The 18,412-nt window shown below is 44.4% G+C and overlaps 1 protein-coding gene across 1 annotated transcript in view; it reads right to left on the reverse strand.

The window, feature by feature from the left end:
- The window catches only part of LOC139367956 (neurexin-1a-like), an 84,032-nt gene extending 72,737 nt beyond the window's left edge, over positions 1-11,295 (reverse strand). The window contains exons 1-3 of the mRNA XM_071106377.1: positions 11,132-11,295; positions 8,908-10,271; positions 523-537 (exon numbers count right to left, since the gene is read on the reverse strand). Coding sequence (XP_070962478.1) covers positions 523-537; positions 8,908-9,649 — 757 coding nt within the window. The 5' untranslated portion in view covers positions 9,650-10,271; positions 11,132-11,295. The remainder of the gene's footprint in view (positions 1-522; positions 538-8,907; positions 10,272-11,131) is intronic.
- Between the last annotated feature and the right edge of the window lie 7,117 nt (positions 11,296-18,412).

Genomic DNA, 18,412 nt, shown 5'->3' on the forward strand with positions numbered 1-18,412 from the left:
CACTCACACACACACACTCTCTTGCTTGCTTGTCTGTTTTTTAAATGTTTTTTCCCCCTATCTATCTATGGTGAAGGGGATGCTGAGGGCTGTTGACGTCGCCCTCCAGTATGGTTATGTTGGTTTTTGGGGGCGTTTTTTATTTATTTGACTTTAGTAATATCATGTTTATATTTGCTATTTTATTCTATTTTTACTCTCTAAGTGTCCTAGGGTATCTTGAAAGGCACAAGTATAATGCATTATTATGGTACTGTCTGTCTCTAACCTTGAGTGCAACACTTGCAACATCAGGCATTTGTCCATGAAGGAAGTTTACTTACCGTCTGACTGCAACCCCCCCACACACACGTGCGCACACACAACACACACACACACGCGGGAATGAGAGAGGGAGAGAAGGAGAGGTGGAGAGGGGGATGAGAGAAGGAGAGAGAGAGAGAGAGAGAGAGAGAGAGAAGGAGAGAGAGAAGGAGAGAGAGAAGGAGAGGTGGAGAGGGGGAGAGAGGGAGAGAGACCCACCTGGGTTGTAGTGTTCTGGGAGCGTCCAGACGAAGGAGAGAGAAAGACAGACATTCATTAACACGCCATGCACAGCCGCTCGTTACCACACCATCACCTTGGTTACACACATGCAGATCCACCCAGATGACATCCTTTATACCATGCGGCACTAATAGCCTTTCACACACCCCAAGTACACACACATGCCAGGGTTGCGGTCAATTTTTCTCAACTCAGGAAGTCAATTGAAATTCAATTAATCTAAAAATACATTAATAGAATTTCATACATTAATAGAATTTCAATAGACACGAACACAGGCGCACGCGCATACGCACACACACAGTGGTCAGGGTTGATGAAAGCAGACACTCCTACCTGTGTGTTTGGAATCTGGACAATTTTATTCACCCAGAACTTACCTTCCAGCCTCCTGTACCAGAACACATACACACGCGCACACTCACACACACGCGCACACTCACACACACACACGCACACTCACACATACACATGGACCCTTGCAGTAATGAATAGATCGATGGATAATGGATAATGGATAACTGGTGATAGGAAACAGCAGTAGAGGGAGAAACATGCTTTGGTCAGTACTAGTGTGTGTGTTTGTGTGAACCAAATCTCCCTTCCCTCTGTCATTTATTAACATGGTAGAAACCAAGCCCCAAGCCTCTACGGCTTACCTGCTGATCTAAATTCATTGTATATGTTTAAGCAATGTGGCAAAATTCCACCTTCAGTCCCGGTGCTAGAAATTGTGTGCCGCGCTGCATTATTGTCGAAACAATGGCAGTGGCAATATGTCGCTGGCCTCCCTTCCAACAACCCATCAGGCTAATCAACACACTACACGACACTCGCCGCATATTTCATCTTCGTATCACGCACAAACATTCTACACACCAGTGTTTCCCCTAGGATTGTTTTCAGCCGCGGTGGCAAAGGTAGTGTGGGGGTTGGGTGTTCTTTGCTGGGTGGGGGTCCGGGGGCAACACTGCACACTATAACACTAAGTTTCCATCCCAGATTTACTAACTAATGAATCAAAACTAATCAACAAGGTTTCTTATAGATTGACCCTAGTAGAGATAGTTAAATAGGGAGTAGAGTGTTAGGGGGATAAAGGCCCAGGGCAGCATATGTAACAGAGTCTCGCTTTCAGAACCCGGCAGTCTCTATGGTAACCTGTTCAGCAGAGAGGGAGGTGGTTGCTATTGAGGCGAAGGAGGGGCCTAGATCTCAGAACTAAGACACCCACAAACACACACACACACACAAAGCAACAGGTTGGTAGCTGCTGAACAACATAAAACAGGCTTGGTTCTGAACGTACCATTGGAATCTACTGATGACTACTGGGATCTACTGATCACCACTAGGATATACTGATGACCACTGGGATCTACTGATCACCACCTACAGGATCTATTGATCACCACTATGATCTACTGATCACCACTAGGATTGACTGATCACCCCTAGGATATACTGATGACCACTGGGATCTACTGATCACCACCCATAGGATCAATTGATCACCACCCATAGGATCAATTGATCACCACCGACAGGATCAATTGATCACCACTAGGATTACCACTAGGATCTATTGATCACCACTAGGATCTATTGATCACCACTAGGATCTACTGATCACCACTAGGATCTACTGATCACCACTAGGATCTACTGATCACCACCTATAGGATCTACTGATCACCACTAGGATCTACTGATCACCACTAGGATCTATTGATCACCACCTATAGGATCTACTGATCACCACTAGGATCTACTGATAACCACTGGGATCTACTGATCACCACCTATAGTATCTATTGATCACCACCTACAGGATCTACTGATCACCACTAGGCTCTACTGATCACCACTATGATCTATTCATCACCACTAGGATCTATTGATCACCACTAGGATCTACTGATCACCACCTATAGGATCTATTGATCACCACTAGGATCACCACTAGGATCTATTGATCACAACTAGGATCTACTGATCACCACTAGGATCTACTGATCACCACTAGGATCTACTGATCACCACTAGGATCTATTGATCACCACTAGGATCTACTGATCACCACTAGGATCTACTGATCACCACTAGGATCTACTGATCACAACTAGGATCTACTGATCACCACTAGGATCTACTGATCACCACCTATAGTATCTATTGATCACCACCTACGGGATCTACTGATCACCACTAGGCTCTATTGATCCCCACTAGGATCTATTGATCACCACTAGGATCTACTGATCACAACTAGAATATACTGATCACCACTAGGATCTACTGATCACCACAGAGTTGATCACAACTAGGGTCTACTGATCACCACAGAGTTGATCACAACTCGGATCTGCTGATCACCACTATGATCTACTGATCACCACTAGGATCTACTGATCACCACTAGGATCTACTGATCACCACAGAGTTGATCACCACTAGGATCTAGGAACAAGACAAGTTGCTTACCCAGTCAGAGAGACAAACAATACTGTATAGGAAAGGGAGAATGGATGGTGTAACAGTCATATTAGAGATACAGTGCTTTCAGAAAGTATTCACATCCCTTGACTTTTTCCACATTTTGTTGTGTTACAAAGTGGGATTAAAATTGATTTAATTTATTTTTTTTGTCAATGATCTACACAAAATACTCTGTAATGTCAAAGTGGTAGATGAACTAAAACATTTGTAAAACATTTATGAAAAATAAAACACTAGTATATCTTGATTACGTAAGTATTCAATCCCTTGAGTCAATAAATGTTACAATCACCTTTGGTAGCGATAACAGCTGAAAGTCTTTCTGGGTATTTCTCGAAGAGCTTTCCACACCTGGATTGTACAACATTTGCCCATTATTATTTTCAAAATTCTTCAAGCTCAAATTGGTTGTTGGTCATTGTTAGACAGGCATTTTCAAGTCTTGCCATAGATTTTCAAGCAGATTTAAGTCAAAACTTTAACTAGGCCACTCAGTAACATTGACTGTCTTCTTGGTAAGCAACTCCAGTGTATATTTGGCATTGTGTTTTAGATTATTGTCTTGCTGAATAGTGAATTCATCTCCCAGTGTCTGGTGGAAAGTAGAACGAACCAGGTTTTCCTCTAGGATTTTGCCTGTACTTAGCTAAAAAAATGTATCCTGAAAAACGACCCAGTCCTTTATAATTATTCCAGAGTGGTGCAGTGTTCTAAGCACTAAAAAATTAAAAATACCCATAACATGACGCAGTCACCACTTTGCTTGAGAATATGGAGAGTGGTACTCAGTAAGGTGTTTGTATTGGATTTGCCCCAAACACAACACTTTGTATTCAGAACAAAAAATGTATTTCTTTGACACATTTTTTTTACAGTATTACTTTAATGACTTGTTACCAAAAGGATGCATTTTTTGGAATATGTTTTTTTTTGTACATGCTTCCTTATTTTCACTCTGTCAATTAGGTTAGCATTGTTGAGTAACTACAATGTTGTCAATCCATCCTCAGTTTTCTCCAATCCCAGTCTCTAAACTCTGTAACTGTTTTAAAGTCACCATTGGACTCATGGAGATATGCCTGAGTGTTTTCCTTCCTCTCTGGCAACTGAGTTAGGAAGGAAACCTGTATCTTTGTAGTGACTGGGTGTATTAATACACCATCCATAGTGTAATTAATTACTTCACCATGCTCAAAGGGATATTCAATGTTCGTTTTTTTGTTACCCATCTACCAATAGGTGCCCTTCTTTGCAAGGCGTTGGAAAAACCTCCCGGGTCTTTGTGGTTTAATCTGTGTGTGAAATGCACTGAGGGACCTGTAGTTTTGCAATATTATTACTAAGCCACACATCGAAGGAGTTATGGCTGATGTCCAACAATTCCATTTCCTGTCTGCCTGCTAGTTGTAGCAGTGTTGTAACCGCTAACCTTTGCTTTCACAGCACTACCGGTGAAGACATTAGAATTCTACGGCGTAAAAGTGAATGCTCTGAGCCTGGTGTAGAGAAGGCCTGTGTAAAACATGTTCTTGATGTAACTGATTCCTGGTTTTTAAGTAATGGTAGTAAGAATACCTGCACCTTTAAATAGTGAGAATTGAGTTGACTGATCCTTGGAATTGAATTTAAGTGAACCAAATTTCATTCAAAATAGGCTGGCAATAGTTAACTGATTGATTTGAGAGATGACTGCTGTTAAGAAATGTAGATACCGTTAAAGAACTAAGCAAATAAGGAAAGGGTACTCCATGAATGAATGTGTGGACGCACACAATAACAGAATGATTGTGAATGAATGATTGTGAATGAATGATTGCATAATGATGAACTGTTTGAACAGAGCCTGGCTACCTCATTATGCTGAAATGACTTCAACCACTTTCTGATCCCATGTCACAACATGGTGATGAATGACAAGATACAGTGGACAGCAGAGGATATGAAGGCACTTGAGAAACTTAAACAAGTATTAACCTCTTCCCCTTGTTCAGGACTGCTGGACCACTTCAGACTATTTCATTTATTTGTGTGTGAGAAATATGGTTTTATGTCATCTGTCCTTACACAGAATCACGTTGGGAAACAAGGGCCTGTTGCATACTACTCCAAGAGACTTGGCAGTGTGGCACGAACTGCCCATCCCACTCCAGCACGGCTGCTTCATTACCAAAATATGCATCTAACGATGTGGGGTGACACTTGAAAAAAGTGTCACATAGGAAAACTTTACATGACCACATTGAGGACAGGTTGAAATTCAAAACCCCTGATTGGGACCCTTTATCCGGGATTGAAACTCTCAACAGTTTTCCATTGGCTCATCTATGGCCTAGTAATCCTTCATTTTGTACTACTTCTCATTGCTTGTGTTAAGAAATTTGGTGGCAAAACGGTTGATGCTGTACTCACTATGCCATTACTTACCACAGAAGATGAGGCCTTACTCCCCAGACTTGTTTCCCATGCCTGATTACATATCCGATGAGAACGATGCTAATCACGAGCATCGTAATGACAATGTCGAGCTGATGGCGCACCTGGTGCTTGACGAGGGTCGACACAGTGAGTCCATGCAACTTATTATGTGACTTGTTAAGCACATTTACTTACAAATTGCATTTCACTCCTGAACTTATTTAGGTTTGTCATAACAAAGGGGTTGAATACTTAATGACTTAAGACATTTGAATGTTTTATTTTATTAATTTGTCAAATTTAGAAAAACATAATTCCACTTTGGCGTTATGGGCCATCGTGTGTAGGCCAGTGATAAAACAATCTCAATTGAATCACATTTAAATTCAGGCTGTAACAAAACAAAATGTGAAAAAAGTCAAGGGGTGTGAATACTTTCTGAAGGCACTGTATGGGTGTTTGTACACGACATGACCAAAAGTACAGTGCCTTGCGAAAGTATTCGGCCCCCTTGAACTTTGCGAACTTTTGCCACATTTCAGGCTTCAAACATAAAGATATAAAACTGTATTTTTTTGTGAAGAATCAACAACAAGTGGGACACAATCATGAAGTGGAACGACATTTATTGGATATTTCAAACTTTTTTAACAAATCAAAAACGGAAAAATCGGGCGTACAAAATTATTCAGCCCCTTTACTTTCAGTGCAGCAAACTCTCTCCAGAAGTTCAGTGAGGATCTCTGAATGATCCAATGTTGACCTAAATGACTAATGATGATAAATACAATCCACCAGTGTGTAATCAAGTCTCCGTATAAATGCACCTGCACTGTGATAGTCTCAGAGGTCCGTTAAAAGCGCAGAGAGCATCATGAAGAACAAGGAACACACCAGGCAGGTCCGAGATACTGTTGTGAAGAAGTTTAAAGCTGGATTTGGATACAAAAAGATTTCCCAAGCTTTAAACATCCCAAGGAGCACTGTGCAAGCGATAATATTGAAATGGAAGGAGTATCAGACCACTGCAAATCTACCAAGACCTGGCCGTCCCTCTAAACTTTCAGCTCATACAAGGAGAAGACTGATCAGAGATGCAGCCAAGAGGCCTATGATCACTCTGGATGAACTGCAGAGATCTACAGCTGAGGTGGGAGACTCTGTCCATAGGACAACAATCAGTGGTATATTGCACAAATCTGGCCTTTATGGAAGAGTGGCAAGAAGAAAGCCATTTCTTAAAGATATCCATAAAAAGTGTCGTTTAAAGTTTGCCACAAGCCACCTGGGAGACACACCAAACATGTGGAAGAAGGTGCTCTGGTCAGATGAAACCAAAATTGAACTTTTTGGCAACAATGCAAAATGTTATGTTTGGCGTAAAAGCAACACAGCTGAACACACCATCCCCACTGTCAAACATGGTGGTGGCAGCATCATGGTTTGGGCCTGCTTTTCTTCAGCAGGGACAGGGAAGATGGTTAAAACTGATGGGAAGATGGATGGAGCCAAATACAGGACCATTCTGGAAGAAAACCTGATGGAGTCTGCAAAAGACCTGAGACTGGGACGGAGATTTGTCTTCCAACAAGACAATGATCCAAAACATAAAGCAAAATCTACAATGGAATGGTTCAAAAATAAACATATCCAGGTGTTAGAATGGCCAAGTCAAAGTCCAGACCTGAATCCAATTGAGAATCTGTGGAAAGAACTGAAAACTGCTGTTCACAAATGCTCTCCATCCAACCTCACTGAGCTCGAGCTGTTTTGCAAGGAGGAATGGAAAAAAAATTCAGTCTCTCGATGTGCAAAACTGATAGAGACATACCCCAAGCGACTTACAGCTGTAATCGCAGCAAAAGGTGGCGCTACAAAGTATTAACTTAAGGGGGCTGAATAATTTTGCACGCCCAATTTTTCAGTTTTTGATTTGTTAAAAAAGTTTGAAATATCCAATAAATGTCGTTCCACTTCATGATTGTGTCCCACTTGTTGTTGATTCTTCACAAAAAAATACAGTTTTATATCTTTATGTTTGAAGCCTGAAATGTGGCAAAAGGTCGCAAAGTTCAAGGGGGCCGAATACTTTCGCAAGGCACTGTATGTGGACACCTGCTCATCGAACATCTCATTCCAAAATCTTGGTTATTAATATGGAGTTGGTCCCCCCTTTGCTGCTATAACATCCTCCACTGTCCTGGGAAGGCTTTCCACTAGATGTTGGAAAATTGCTGTGGGGATTTGCTTCCATTCCGCCACAAGAGCACTAGTGAGGTCGGGCACTGATGTTGGGCGATTAGGCCTGTCTCGCAGTCGGCGTTCCAATTCATCCTAAAGGTGTTCGATGGGGTTGAGGTCAGGGCTCTGTGTAGGCCTGTCATCTTCTTCCACACCGATGTCCGACAAACCATTTCTGTTTGGAACTCGCTTTGTGCATTGTGGCAGGGGTTAGAGCGTTGGACTAGTAACCGGAAGGTTGCAAGTTCAAACCCCTGAGCTGACAAGGTACAAATCTGTCGTTCTGCCCCTGAACAGGCAGTTAACCCACTGTTCCTAGACCGTCATTGAAAATAAGAATTTGTTCTTAACTGACTTGCCTAGTTAAATAAAAGTTAAATAAAATTGTCAGGCTGAAACAGGAAAGGGCCTTCCCCAAACTGTTATCACAAAGTTGGAAGCAAAGATTAGTCTAGAGTGTCATTGTATCCTGTAGCGTTAAGATTTCCCTTTACTGGAACTAAGGGGCCTAGCCCTAACCATGAAAAACAGCCCCAGACCATTATTCCTGCTCCACCAAACTTTACAGTTGGCACTATGCATTGGGCAGGTAGCGTTCTCCTGGCATCTGCAAAACCCAGATTCCTCTGTTGGACTGACAGATGGTGAAGTGTGATTCATCACTCCAGAGAACGCGTTTCTACTGCTCCAATGGCAACAAGTCCAATGGTGACAAGCTTTACACCACTCCAGCCGATGCTTGGCATTGTGCAGGGTGATCTTTGGCTTGCTCGGCCATGAAATGGCTCCCGAAAAAACGTTATTGTGCTGACGTTGCTTCCAGAGGCAGTTTGGAACTCGGTAGTGAGAGTTGGCCTACAACTTCGCGGCTGAGTCGTTTTTGCTCCTAGACATTTCTACTTCACAATAAAATGGCTTACAGTTGAACGGGGCAGCTTTAGCAGTGAGCAACTGACTTGTTGGAAAGGTGGGCATCCTATGACAGTACCACGTTGAAAGTCACTGAACTCTTCGGTAAGGCCATTCTACTGCCAATATTTGTCTATGGAGATTGCATTGCTGTATGCACAATTTGATATACCTGTTAGCAACGGGTGGGGCTGCATACACTCATTTGAAGGGGTGCCCACATACTTTTGTATATATAGTGTATGTGTGCGAGATGACATCACAATGTTACAAGGTAGGGTTTGGGTAAGGCCTTACCTTCGCTGCAGTCGTTGCCTTTGTAGCCGGTGTCGGTACAGTCGCAGACGGCCCTCATCTCGACAACAGAACACACCCCTCCGTTCTGACACTCGTGGGCCGGCCCACACCCGTCTCCCACGGTAACACCCTCCGATCCTTCCAGAACGGCCACCGATCCGTTGACGGTGACCCCAGCGAGCCAGCCAGCAAAAGAGGCGTGGTCTCTTACACCAGGGGAAGTGAGGCGGAGCGGAGAGGCATGGAGCTCTGGGGAAACCCCGCCCATAAACGTGTGGCTAAAAACGGTCATGTCTTTCCGTTTGCTCTTCACCTCCGCCCATCCCTCCATCTTTCCATCCACCTCAAGGCTTGTGTTCCTCCAGTCCCGTTTCACACGCACGGCATGCCAGTGGCCGTCGCTCACGGCAACCCCGGAACTCACCTCGGCTGGCTCGGCACAGAAGATGGAGAATCGTAGGCGGAGTTTTCCGTGTAGCAACAAGAGTTCCAAGAAGTCGCAGAATCCTTCATCGTCAAGGTAAAGCAGCAGCCCGTCCGCGCTGTGAGTTCTAACGCTGAACGACAGAATGCTCTCGCAGCACGCGTTCCACACCGGGAACCGCCCCCACTGTCCCGAAACCCCCCCAAACTCTAGCACCTCCCCTCTGGATCCCCCAAGGCTACAGAGGCACAGCCAGACACATAGCAGGGGGGCCGCGGCCCCCACACACACCGCCATCACACACACGCGCACACACATACACACACCACACACACACACACACGCAGGCTAGAGCTGGGCAGCACAACCTACTCTACAGCTCATGGTGCGAACACCATTCCTAGCACCCTACAGTCTTCTCAGAGCTGTTCCTAGCACCCTACAGTCTTCTTAGAGCCCTTCCTATCGCCCTAAGGTCTTCTTAGAGACCTTCCTAGCACCCTACAGTCTTCTTAGAGCCGTTCCTAGCACCCTACAGTCTTCTTGGGGGCCTTCGTAGCAACCTACAGTCTTCTTGGAGGCCTTCCTAGCACCCTACACCCTCCATAGAGGGTTCCTCTGACTGCCAGTCAAGTGGTGCTAGAGCTCTGTGTTTCTAGTTCTAGTCTATCTGCTAGTCTGTGTCTCCTCCTTCCTCCTCCCTCGTCTTCCTTCAATGGTGTGTGTGTGTGTGTTAGAGAAATAACGGGTGCAGCGTGGGATCCATATCGGTGCCTTCGTTAGTTCCTGTTCCCCTCAGAGAGAGAGAATACACCGCCACACACCGTCAGCAGACGGAGCCTCTCCCCCGAGGTTCTCTCTCTCTCAGCGGGGTCGTGGGTTCAGCGCTGTGAATGTATGTCCCTCACAGCCGTGTCATCACTCTTTTCTTTCCAGTGACCTACAGAGGGAAGGGACAGCATTATCAGCCTGGGTCAGATACACTGCACGTGTACACACGCACGCACACAAACACACGAGCACACACACACAGTCTTCCCAGACAGTCTCATACCACCCACTACCACCTTGTAATATACCAGTGGGTCTTTTCAGGAATAAGTTAGTTACAGAATATCCAGATGCATGTCATGTGCTGTGTAGAATATATATTATTGTCAGTCAAGTAAAACTGGGAATCATTTCAGTTCTACTTATTGCATTTCTATCTACAAACGTTTTGAACGTTTTACAACACTGAAAACAAACACCTCCAAAAGGCAAAATATTTTAACACTCCAATATGAACACTTCGTGCCTCAGCAAGTGCTTTGGAAGCGCAACAAATAAGTTTATCGTGCGATGCGGAGGATGACTCAAATGCGCCTCATTTATCGAATGAACCCCCTTTTCACACCATAGGAAAAGGCAGTTTACACACGCTCGCCTCTCCTGCGCCTGACCATGAACTACGTTAACGTGGTTGAGATTAGGGTTCCAAATCACAATATTGATAGACTCGGTAAAATGAGAGCGATTTAAATATCGATTGTCGATCTGCGGCCATTCTTCTCCCTCTTCTAAAAAACAGTATCAATGTGTGTGTGTGCGTGTGCTATTCATCTCCTCCTGTGAGCTCGAGCTCCCCGTTACACCGGGTATCCAGCTACCCCACCTGCGCGTGAGAATCAATATACTGAAAACACAGCCCGGAGAAAAATGCCTTTATTAGGCTATTACAATTAAATAGGTAGGCTATATATAGCCTAAAGCAAAGCTCTAGTATAATGCACACACCGAGATAAAAATGTCCCATCCTACCTTACACACACATCTTCTGGTCGTTTTTACTGTGGCTACTCATCGATTTTCTCATTTTCATCTGATAACAATCATCACGTTGTGAGAGGACATGACAGCAACCAAACCTTTCATTGGCAAATACCCGTTTGATAGCCCTACCGAAATCAGAACAATCGCAGCCACTTCTCGATCAAACAGCCCGGTGGTAGCAAACGCATCTCTCTCTCACTCACTCACTCGCTCTCTCTCTCTCTTTACCCAGGAGGAGAAGGTGCAGTCTGCTGCTCCGTGCGTCACGTGGCTAATGGAGGGTGAGAAAAGGAGGAGAGGATGGGCGGGGCCGCTCTGCTGCGGCACCTTGGACAGCGCGCTCACTGTCTGAAACACGATTAACGGAGAGGACCGAATACGGCGGGAACATCCGAGTCATTACCCTTCGCTATGATAATGACTGTCGGTGTGATGATAAAATAAATGCAAATATTCCAAGGTGATAAATGGTTAATCATGAATTAATCATTGATTATTACAGCGAGAAGTCTGAACCGGGAGAACATCCATGGTTCGAGATGGAAAACCGTGGGAGAAAAACGACAACCGTGTTTCTACATCACGCTCCAGCAGCGATCCCCCCTCTGCTTCTGCCATCAATTATCTCTCTCGCTTCTTTCTCTCCCAATCTTAAACTTGATCTCCATATGGACACCGTGAGAGGTGTGTATTTCCTGGACTGTGCATCTGTTCCAGAGAGGGAATCCCCAGCGGAATCCTGTCCGTCAGAACGGTCTCTCTGGGTACCATACCACATCTGCTGCCACTCTCTGGAGCAGCAAGATCTCAAAGTTCCCCTTAGAAATTCGACATATGGATGAACGTCAATAGTTGACGCATAAATTCCCGCCGTGGTTACAGGGTTGAAATACAAACAACTCAAAGGTTAACAGTTTAGGGATTCATTTCGAGTGGTTAAGGTGATGGCTGTGGTTTGGGGAACGCTTAAAACAAAAATAATTAAAAGCAAGACTAATTTTCTCACAGCTTGGTGGTCTAAACAGCCGTTCTGACTCTGAACAGCAGTTTGTTTTAGATCCTACATCGACCTGATCACTAGGAAGTATATTTCTAGTGATCAGGCTGCTCTGGAGCCTGCTGCTGCATGCACAGCTGCACACACACATTGAATTGTGTTCCTATTGATGCTGTATTCACGCCATTGCCCTGCGGCCATTTTGATATGAGAATTCCTGGTGAACTAGTGGGCCAGGAAGTGGAAAGGCTGTTTTGACGGGTAATGAAATGTCTATGTGGCCACAGCCTTTTATAGACTCCCGATATTGTCTACCTCTCTTCCCCCTCTCTCCCTGGCGCTCCCTCCTTCCATTCCTCCGCCCCTCTTCCTCTCCCTACTCCCCACTTCCTCTCCCCCTCTGTCCCTGGCACACCCTCCTTCCATTCCTCTGCCCCTCTTCCTCTCCCTCCCTCCTTCTCTCTGACAGGCTGACAGTGAGAAGTAACCCCTGACTCTATGCCCACTCAGCAGAGAGAAGGTCAGGACACACTGTTCGTGTATGTGTTATTGTGTGTGTGTGTGTGTGTGTGTGTGTGTGTGTGTGTGTGTGTGTGTGTGTGTGTGTGTGTGTGTGTGTGTGTGTGTGTGTGTGTGTGTGTGTGCGTGTCTATGTGCATATGTGTTTATGTGAACTGCCGGCTGAGAGAAAATACTGCCAAAAATAAAACTTCAGTTGTCAGCATACAGAATGTGTGTCTGTGTGTTTGAGTGTGTGTGTGTGTGTCTGTGTGAGGGTGTGAATCTGTGTGTGTTAGAGTGTGTGTCTGTTGTCTGTGTATCTGTGTGTGTTAGGGTGAGTGTCTGTGTGTTACAGTGAGTGTCTGTGTGTTAGAGTGAGTAATCTGTGTGTGTTAGGGTGAGTGTCTGTGTGTGTTACAATGAGTGTCTGTGTGTGTTACAATGAGTGTGTGTGTGTGTTACAATGAGTGTCTGTGTGTGTTACAATGAGTGTCTGTGTGTGTTACAATGAGTGTGTGTGTGTGTGTTACACTGAGTGTCTGTGTGTGTTACAATGAGTGTCTGTTTGTGTTACAATGAGTGTCTGTGTGTGTTACAGTGAGTTCCTGTGTGTGTTACAATGAGTGTCTGTGTGTATTACAGTGAGTTCCTGTGTGTGTTACAATGAGTGTTTGTGTGTGTTACAATGAGTGTCTGTGTGTGTTACAGTGAGTTCCTGTGTGTGTTACAATGAGTGTCTGTGTGTGTTACAATGAGTGTGTGTGTGTGTTACAATGAGTGTCTGTGTGTGTTACAGTGAGTTCCTGTGTGTGTTACAATGAGTGTCTGTGTGTGTTACAATGAGTGTGTGTGTGTGTTACAATGAGTGTCTGTGTGTGTTACAATGAGTGTCTGTGTGTGTTACAGTGAGTTCCTGTATGTGTTACAGTGAGTTCCTGTGTGTGTTACAGTGAGTTCCTGTGTGTGTGTTATAGTGTGTTACAGTGTGTGTGTGTGTGTGTGTTAGAGTGTGTGTGTGTGTGTGAATGCCTGGTGTTTAGCAGTGCTCTGGTCTATATGGGTCAGACAGACACTCCCACTCTCAAAGACTCAATGGGTCACAGAGGGATGGGGAGAGAGAGAGAGAGAGAGAGAGAGAGAGGTGTGTGTGTGTGGTAGAGGTCATCCTTCTTCTACCTAACTCATTTATAATGATAATATGGCCCTGACATTAGAGAATGATTGCAAGTTCTAGGAGCAAATAACATTAAACACACACACACACACACACACACACACACACACACACACACACACACACACACACACACACACACACACACACACACACACACACACACACACACACAGGTATATATCTATTGTTCATTACAACCTTCTACAGACATTACTATTGATCACCTGACCAACAGATGGAGACTGACAGCAGAGCAGATTGACTTGTGTGTGTGTCGGTGTGTTCTAATGGAAAGGCTACAGATTGATAGTTATAGTTCCTCAGGCCACTGAGCCACCTACAGGTATATATTCAGAACCAGTCCAAAGTTTGGACACACCTACTCATTTAAGGGCTTTTCTTTATTTTTACTAGTTTCTACATTGTAGATAACATCAAAACTATGAAATAACACATGGAATCATGTAGTAACCAAAAAAGTGTTAAACAAATGAAAATATTTTTTATATTTGGGATTCTTCAAATAGCCACCCTAATATGGAGTCATATTTCTTCTACCAGTTCAATAATATGCACACTTCAGCAAGAAGGGGAAGTGAATGAGTGCACACTCCAGGGAGAAGGGGAAGTGAATGAGTGCACACTTCAGGGAGAAGGAGAAGTGAATGAGTGCACACTTCAGGGAGAAGGAGAAGTGAATGAGTGCACACTTCAGGGAGAAGGGGAAGTGAATGAGTGCACACTTCAGGGAGAAGGAGAAGTGAATGAGTGCACACTTCAGGGAGCAGGGGAAGTGAATGAGGGCACAATTCAGGGAGAAGGATAAGCGAATGAGTGCACACTCCAGGGAGAAGTGGAAGTGAATGAGTGCACACTCCAGGGAGAAGGGGAAGTGAATGAGTGCACACTCCAGCGAGAAGGGGAAGTGAATGAGTGCACACTCCAGCGAGAAGGGGAAGTGAATGAGTGCACACTCCAGGGAGAAGGGGAAGTGAATGAGTGCACACTCCAGCGAGAAGGGGAAGTGAATGAGTGCACACTCCAGCGAGAAGGGGAAGTGAATGAGTGCACACTCCAGCGAGAAGGGGAAGTGAATGAGTGCACACTCCAGGGAGAAGGGCTGTCTGGGCCAAAGAGAAGTGTATATCTACAAGAAGTGCCCTATTTTGCTGTGTGTGTGTGTGTGTGTGTAGGCTGATGAGTTGATGATACTATCACAGAGACGTAGCAGATCAAAGCGCTACCATGGTGACGCCAGCAGCACTCTGTTTAGCTACTCATTTAATTATCTTTATCTGTTCCGAACAAAGTGGCTGAAAGCACACTCTCTCTCTCTCTCTCTCTCTCTCTCTCTCTCTCTCTCTCTCTCTCTCACACACACACACACACACACACACCTGTATCTTTATCTGTTCAAGGGTTAGGTAGTGGGCGTGTTGAAAGGAGAGGGTGTGTCAAAAGGATAGGTAGTGGGCGTGTCAAAAGGATAGGTAGTGGGCGTGTCAAAAGGATAGGTAGTGGGCGTGTCAAAAGGATAGGTAGTGGGCGTGTCAAAGGATAGGTAGTGGGCGTGTCAAAATGATAGGTAGTGGGCGTGTTGAAAGGAGAGGGTGTGTCAAAAGGATAGGTAGTGGGCGTGTTGAAAGGAGAGGGTGTGTCAAAAGGATAGGTAGTGGGCGTGTTGAAAGGAGAGGGTGTGTCAAAAGGATAGGTAGTGGGCGTGTTGAAAGGAGTGAGGTGTGTCCTCTGCTATAGGGTATGTCCTCTGCTATAGGGTATGTCCTCTGCTATAGGGTATGTCCTCTGCTATAGGGTATGTCCTCTGCTATAGGGTATGTCCTCTGCTATAGGATATGTCCTCTGCTATAGGGTATGTCCTCTGCTATAGGGTATGCCCTCTGCTATAGGGTATATCCTCTGCTATAGGGTATGTCCTCTGCTATAGGGTATGTCCTCTGCTATAGGGTATGTCCTCTGCTATAGGGTGTGTCCTCTGCTATAGGGTATGTCCTCTGCTATAGGGTATGTCCTCTGCTATAGGGTATGTCCTCTGCTATAGGATATGTCCTCTGCTATAGGGTATGTCCTCTGCTATAGGGTATGCCCTCTGCTATAGGGTATATCCTCTGCTATAGGGTATGTCCTCTGCTATAGGGTGTGTCCTCTGCTATAGGATATGTCCTCTGCTATAGGGTATGTCCTCTGCTATAGGGTATGTCCTCTGCTATAGGGTATGTCCTCTGCTATAGGGTATGTCCTCTGCTATAGGGTAGACAGTTTCGACTGAGCTGTGCTTTTTCCTCTATTTCTTACCATGTATCTATCCTACATTGAGCTACCATACCGCAAGACTTCGGATCTCTGTTTTTAAGCCAGAGGAAGAGTCATATTTCACTGTTAGTTTTTTCACTAATAATTGTACCTTTTCAGTTATAAAATTGACGATAACATGTTTTATTTAAAGTACTGATGATGCGTGTACTGTTTCTTCATGCGTCGTATGCGTGTGCTTACTGTGACTGTCACCCTGACACAAGGTAGCTACTTCCCATGCCGTTGCTGGACAGTAGTGCTTGTCAAGCAGGAGCTAAGGCCACTGTGTCCTGGTGCTGTTCACATTCCTGCCCTCCCCATTGAATAGACTGTATGTGCATGTATAAAGGTGACATCTAGATGGTTATCAATAGTAGTTATTTCTTGTGTAGATCGCTATCCTATTTGAGGTAAAATCATGGGAAGGAAAAGAATAGTCCGCGTTTGATTACCGCCGGTGACTATGACAGCGAATAGGAAGCTTCCTACTGGGCATCACGATCAGGTCACCACGCATGTCCATACAACACCAGTGCACTGGTCACCGCTTATTGACTCGTCATGCAGCCCAATCAGCCACGCAAAAGAGGTCTTGAGTGCCAACAAATCTGCCCAATTAGCTGATTCGCTTTCATACACCCACTCCTCTCGACGCAGCCACTAGCCCATACTCCTATCGCCATATTGGCCTGCAGCGATCCATATTTGGAAATAGGCAGGGTTTATGACTTTGTGGCTGTGGTAACTAGTGACACTCACAGCCTTCTTTCTTCTCTTCCAGAGACCATTGTGATAGTCTCGCTGCCTACCTCTGAGTCCCTCCTCCTCTCTCCATCTGTCTCTAATCTATGTTACTCTTTCTCGTCCCATCGCCAGGTTGCTAGGTAACTGTGGTCCTTTGATCTAAAAGAGCAGGATGACAGGCACACATAATTGTGATGAAACACACACACACACACACACACACACACACACACACACACACACACACACACACACACACACACACACACACACACACACACATAACCTTCACATACCTTCATTCAAATTGCACCGTTGACACAAAACGATGAACACGAGGGAGGGGAAGAGAGAGGAGAGAAGGAGGGGGTACGGGAGAGAAGTAGAGGAAGAAAGAGATGGGTGGTTGGGAGATTGATGCAGCACTTTTTCCATATTGATACAGATTGCCCAGGGCCTGTATCCACAAAGCGTCTCCGAGTAGAAAATTGGTCATCAGTGCTGAGAATAGAGACGTTTTACTCCTACTCTTAAGGGTAAAAATAAAAGCTATGCATGAAGCCTCTTTAGTCATAGTCGACAGATATTTAGGAGACCTCACGAGCTGTCCTAACCCTTTAAAGAGTTACCAGCAGGTATCTTGATAACAGAAAAATGCAGTGAGTCAGTGGTTCCTGTGCCACATGAAATTGCTTTGGAGTTGTTCAAATAATGTTTTGATATTTCTACATCATCCATAAATAATCACAGTATCTCTTGTGACATTGACAATGATTTCACGAGGCCTATTTCACATGATGTTCCTAAATACTTCTAACAAATAGGCTAATTAAATGTTTTTCTTTCGATTATTTAATTAACTATGATATTTCAAGTTATCCCTTTGGAGTGCAATATCACGTTGTTAAAGAAATATTCCTAAATTGGGAATGCCCTAAAATTGGGCAAATTTAGACATCTTGGGCTTTTGTTAACTTTGATTTTGTTTGATGAAAATGATAGACCTTTCAAACACTGTATGCAACATCATTTGAAACATTATCAGCAAGTGAATTGATGCCAACTGTGTGTTGATAACGGTAATATTGTCACAATTCTGCTTTTAACAACCATCAGAATTGGTTAAAAAAAAAAGTTATGCATGCCAACATATTAGGAGATAATTAAGAACCTGTCAGGCAACATTATATCAATTGTTTTACCATTGCAACATTTGATGTAGTCACATCCACCGTGGTTGCCTGCTATAGTGTTCGTAGCTGGCTATGCCTCATTGCGATTGGTTATTCCCAATCATTTACAACAATGTCCATGAGCATCTTAACTATCTTTCCTTTGCGGTACCTCAAACTGTCGTGATTACCAGCTGAGAAACTTTCATGAATTGATTTTACTCCTGGCTCAGAGTTTGTCTGGGCAGTGTCTTAACATCATCCTAAAACCTACTCTGAGCTGGGAGTTTTTGTTGTTGTCTTTTACCAGTTCTTCTCAGGATTCCTAGGACTTTTCCTGAGATGCTACATGGATATGGGCTCAG

Source organism: Oncorhynchus clarkii, chromosome 16 (assembly GCF_045791955.1).
Source record: "Oncorhynchus clarkii lewisi isolate Uvic-CL-2024 chromosome 16, UVic_Ocla_1.0, whole genome shotgun sequence".
In the NCBI taxonomy this organism is placed as follows: Eukaryota; Metazoa; Chordata; class Actinopteri; order Salmoniformes; family Salmonidae; genus Oncorhynchus; species Oncorhynchus clarkii.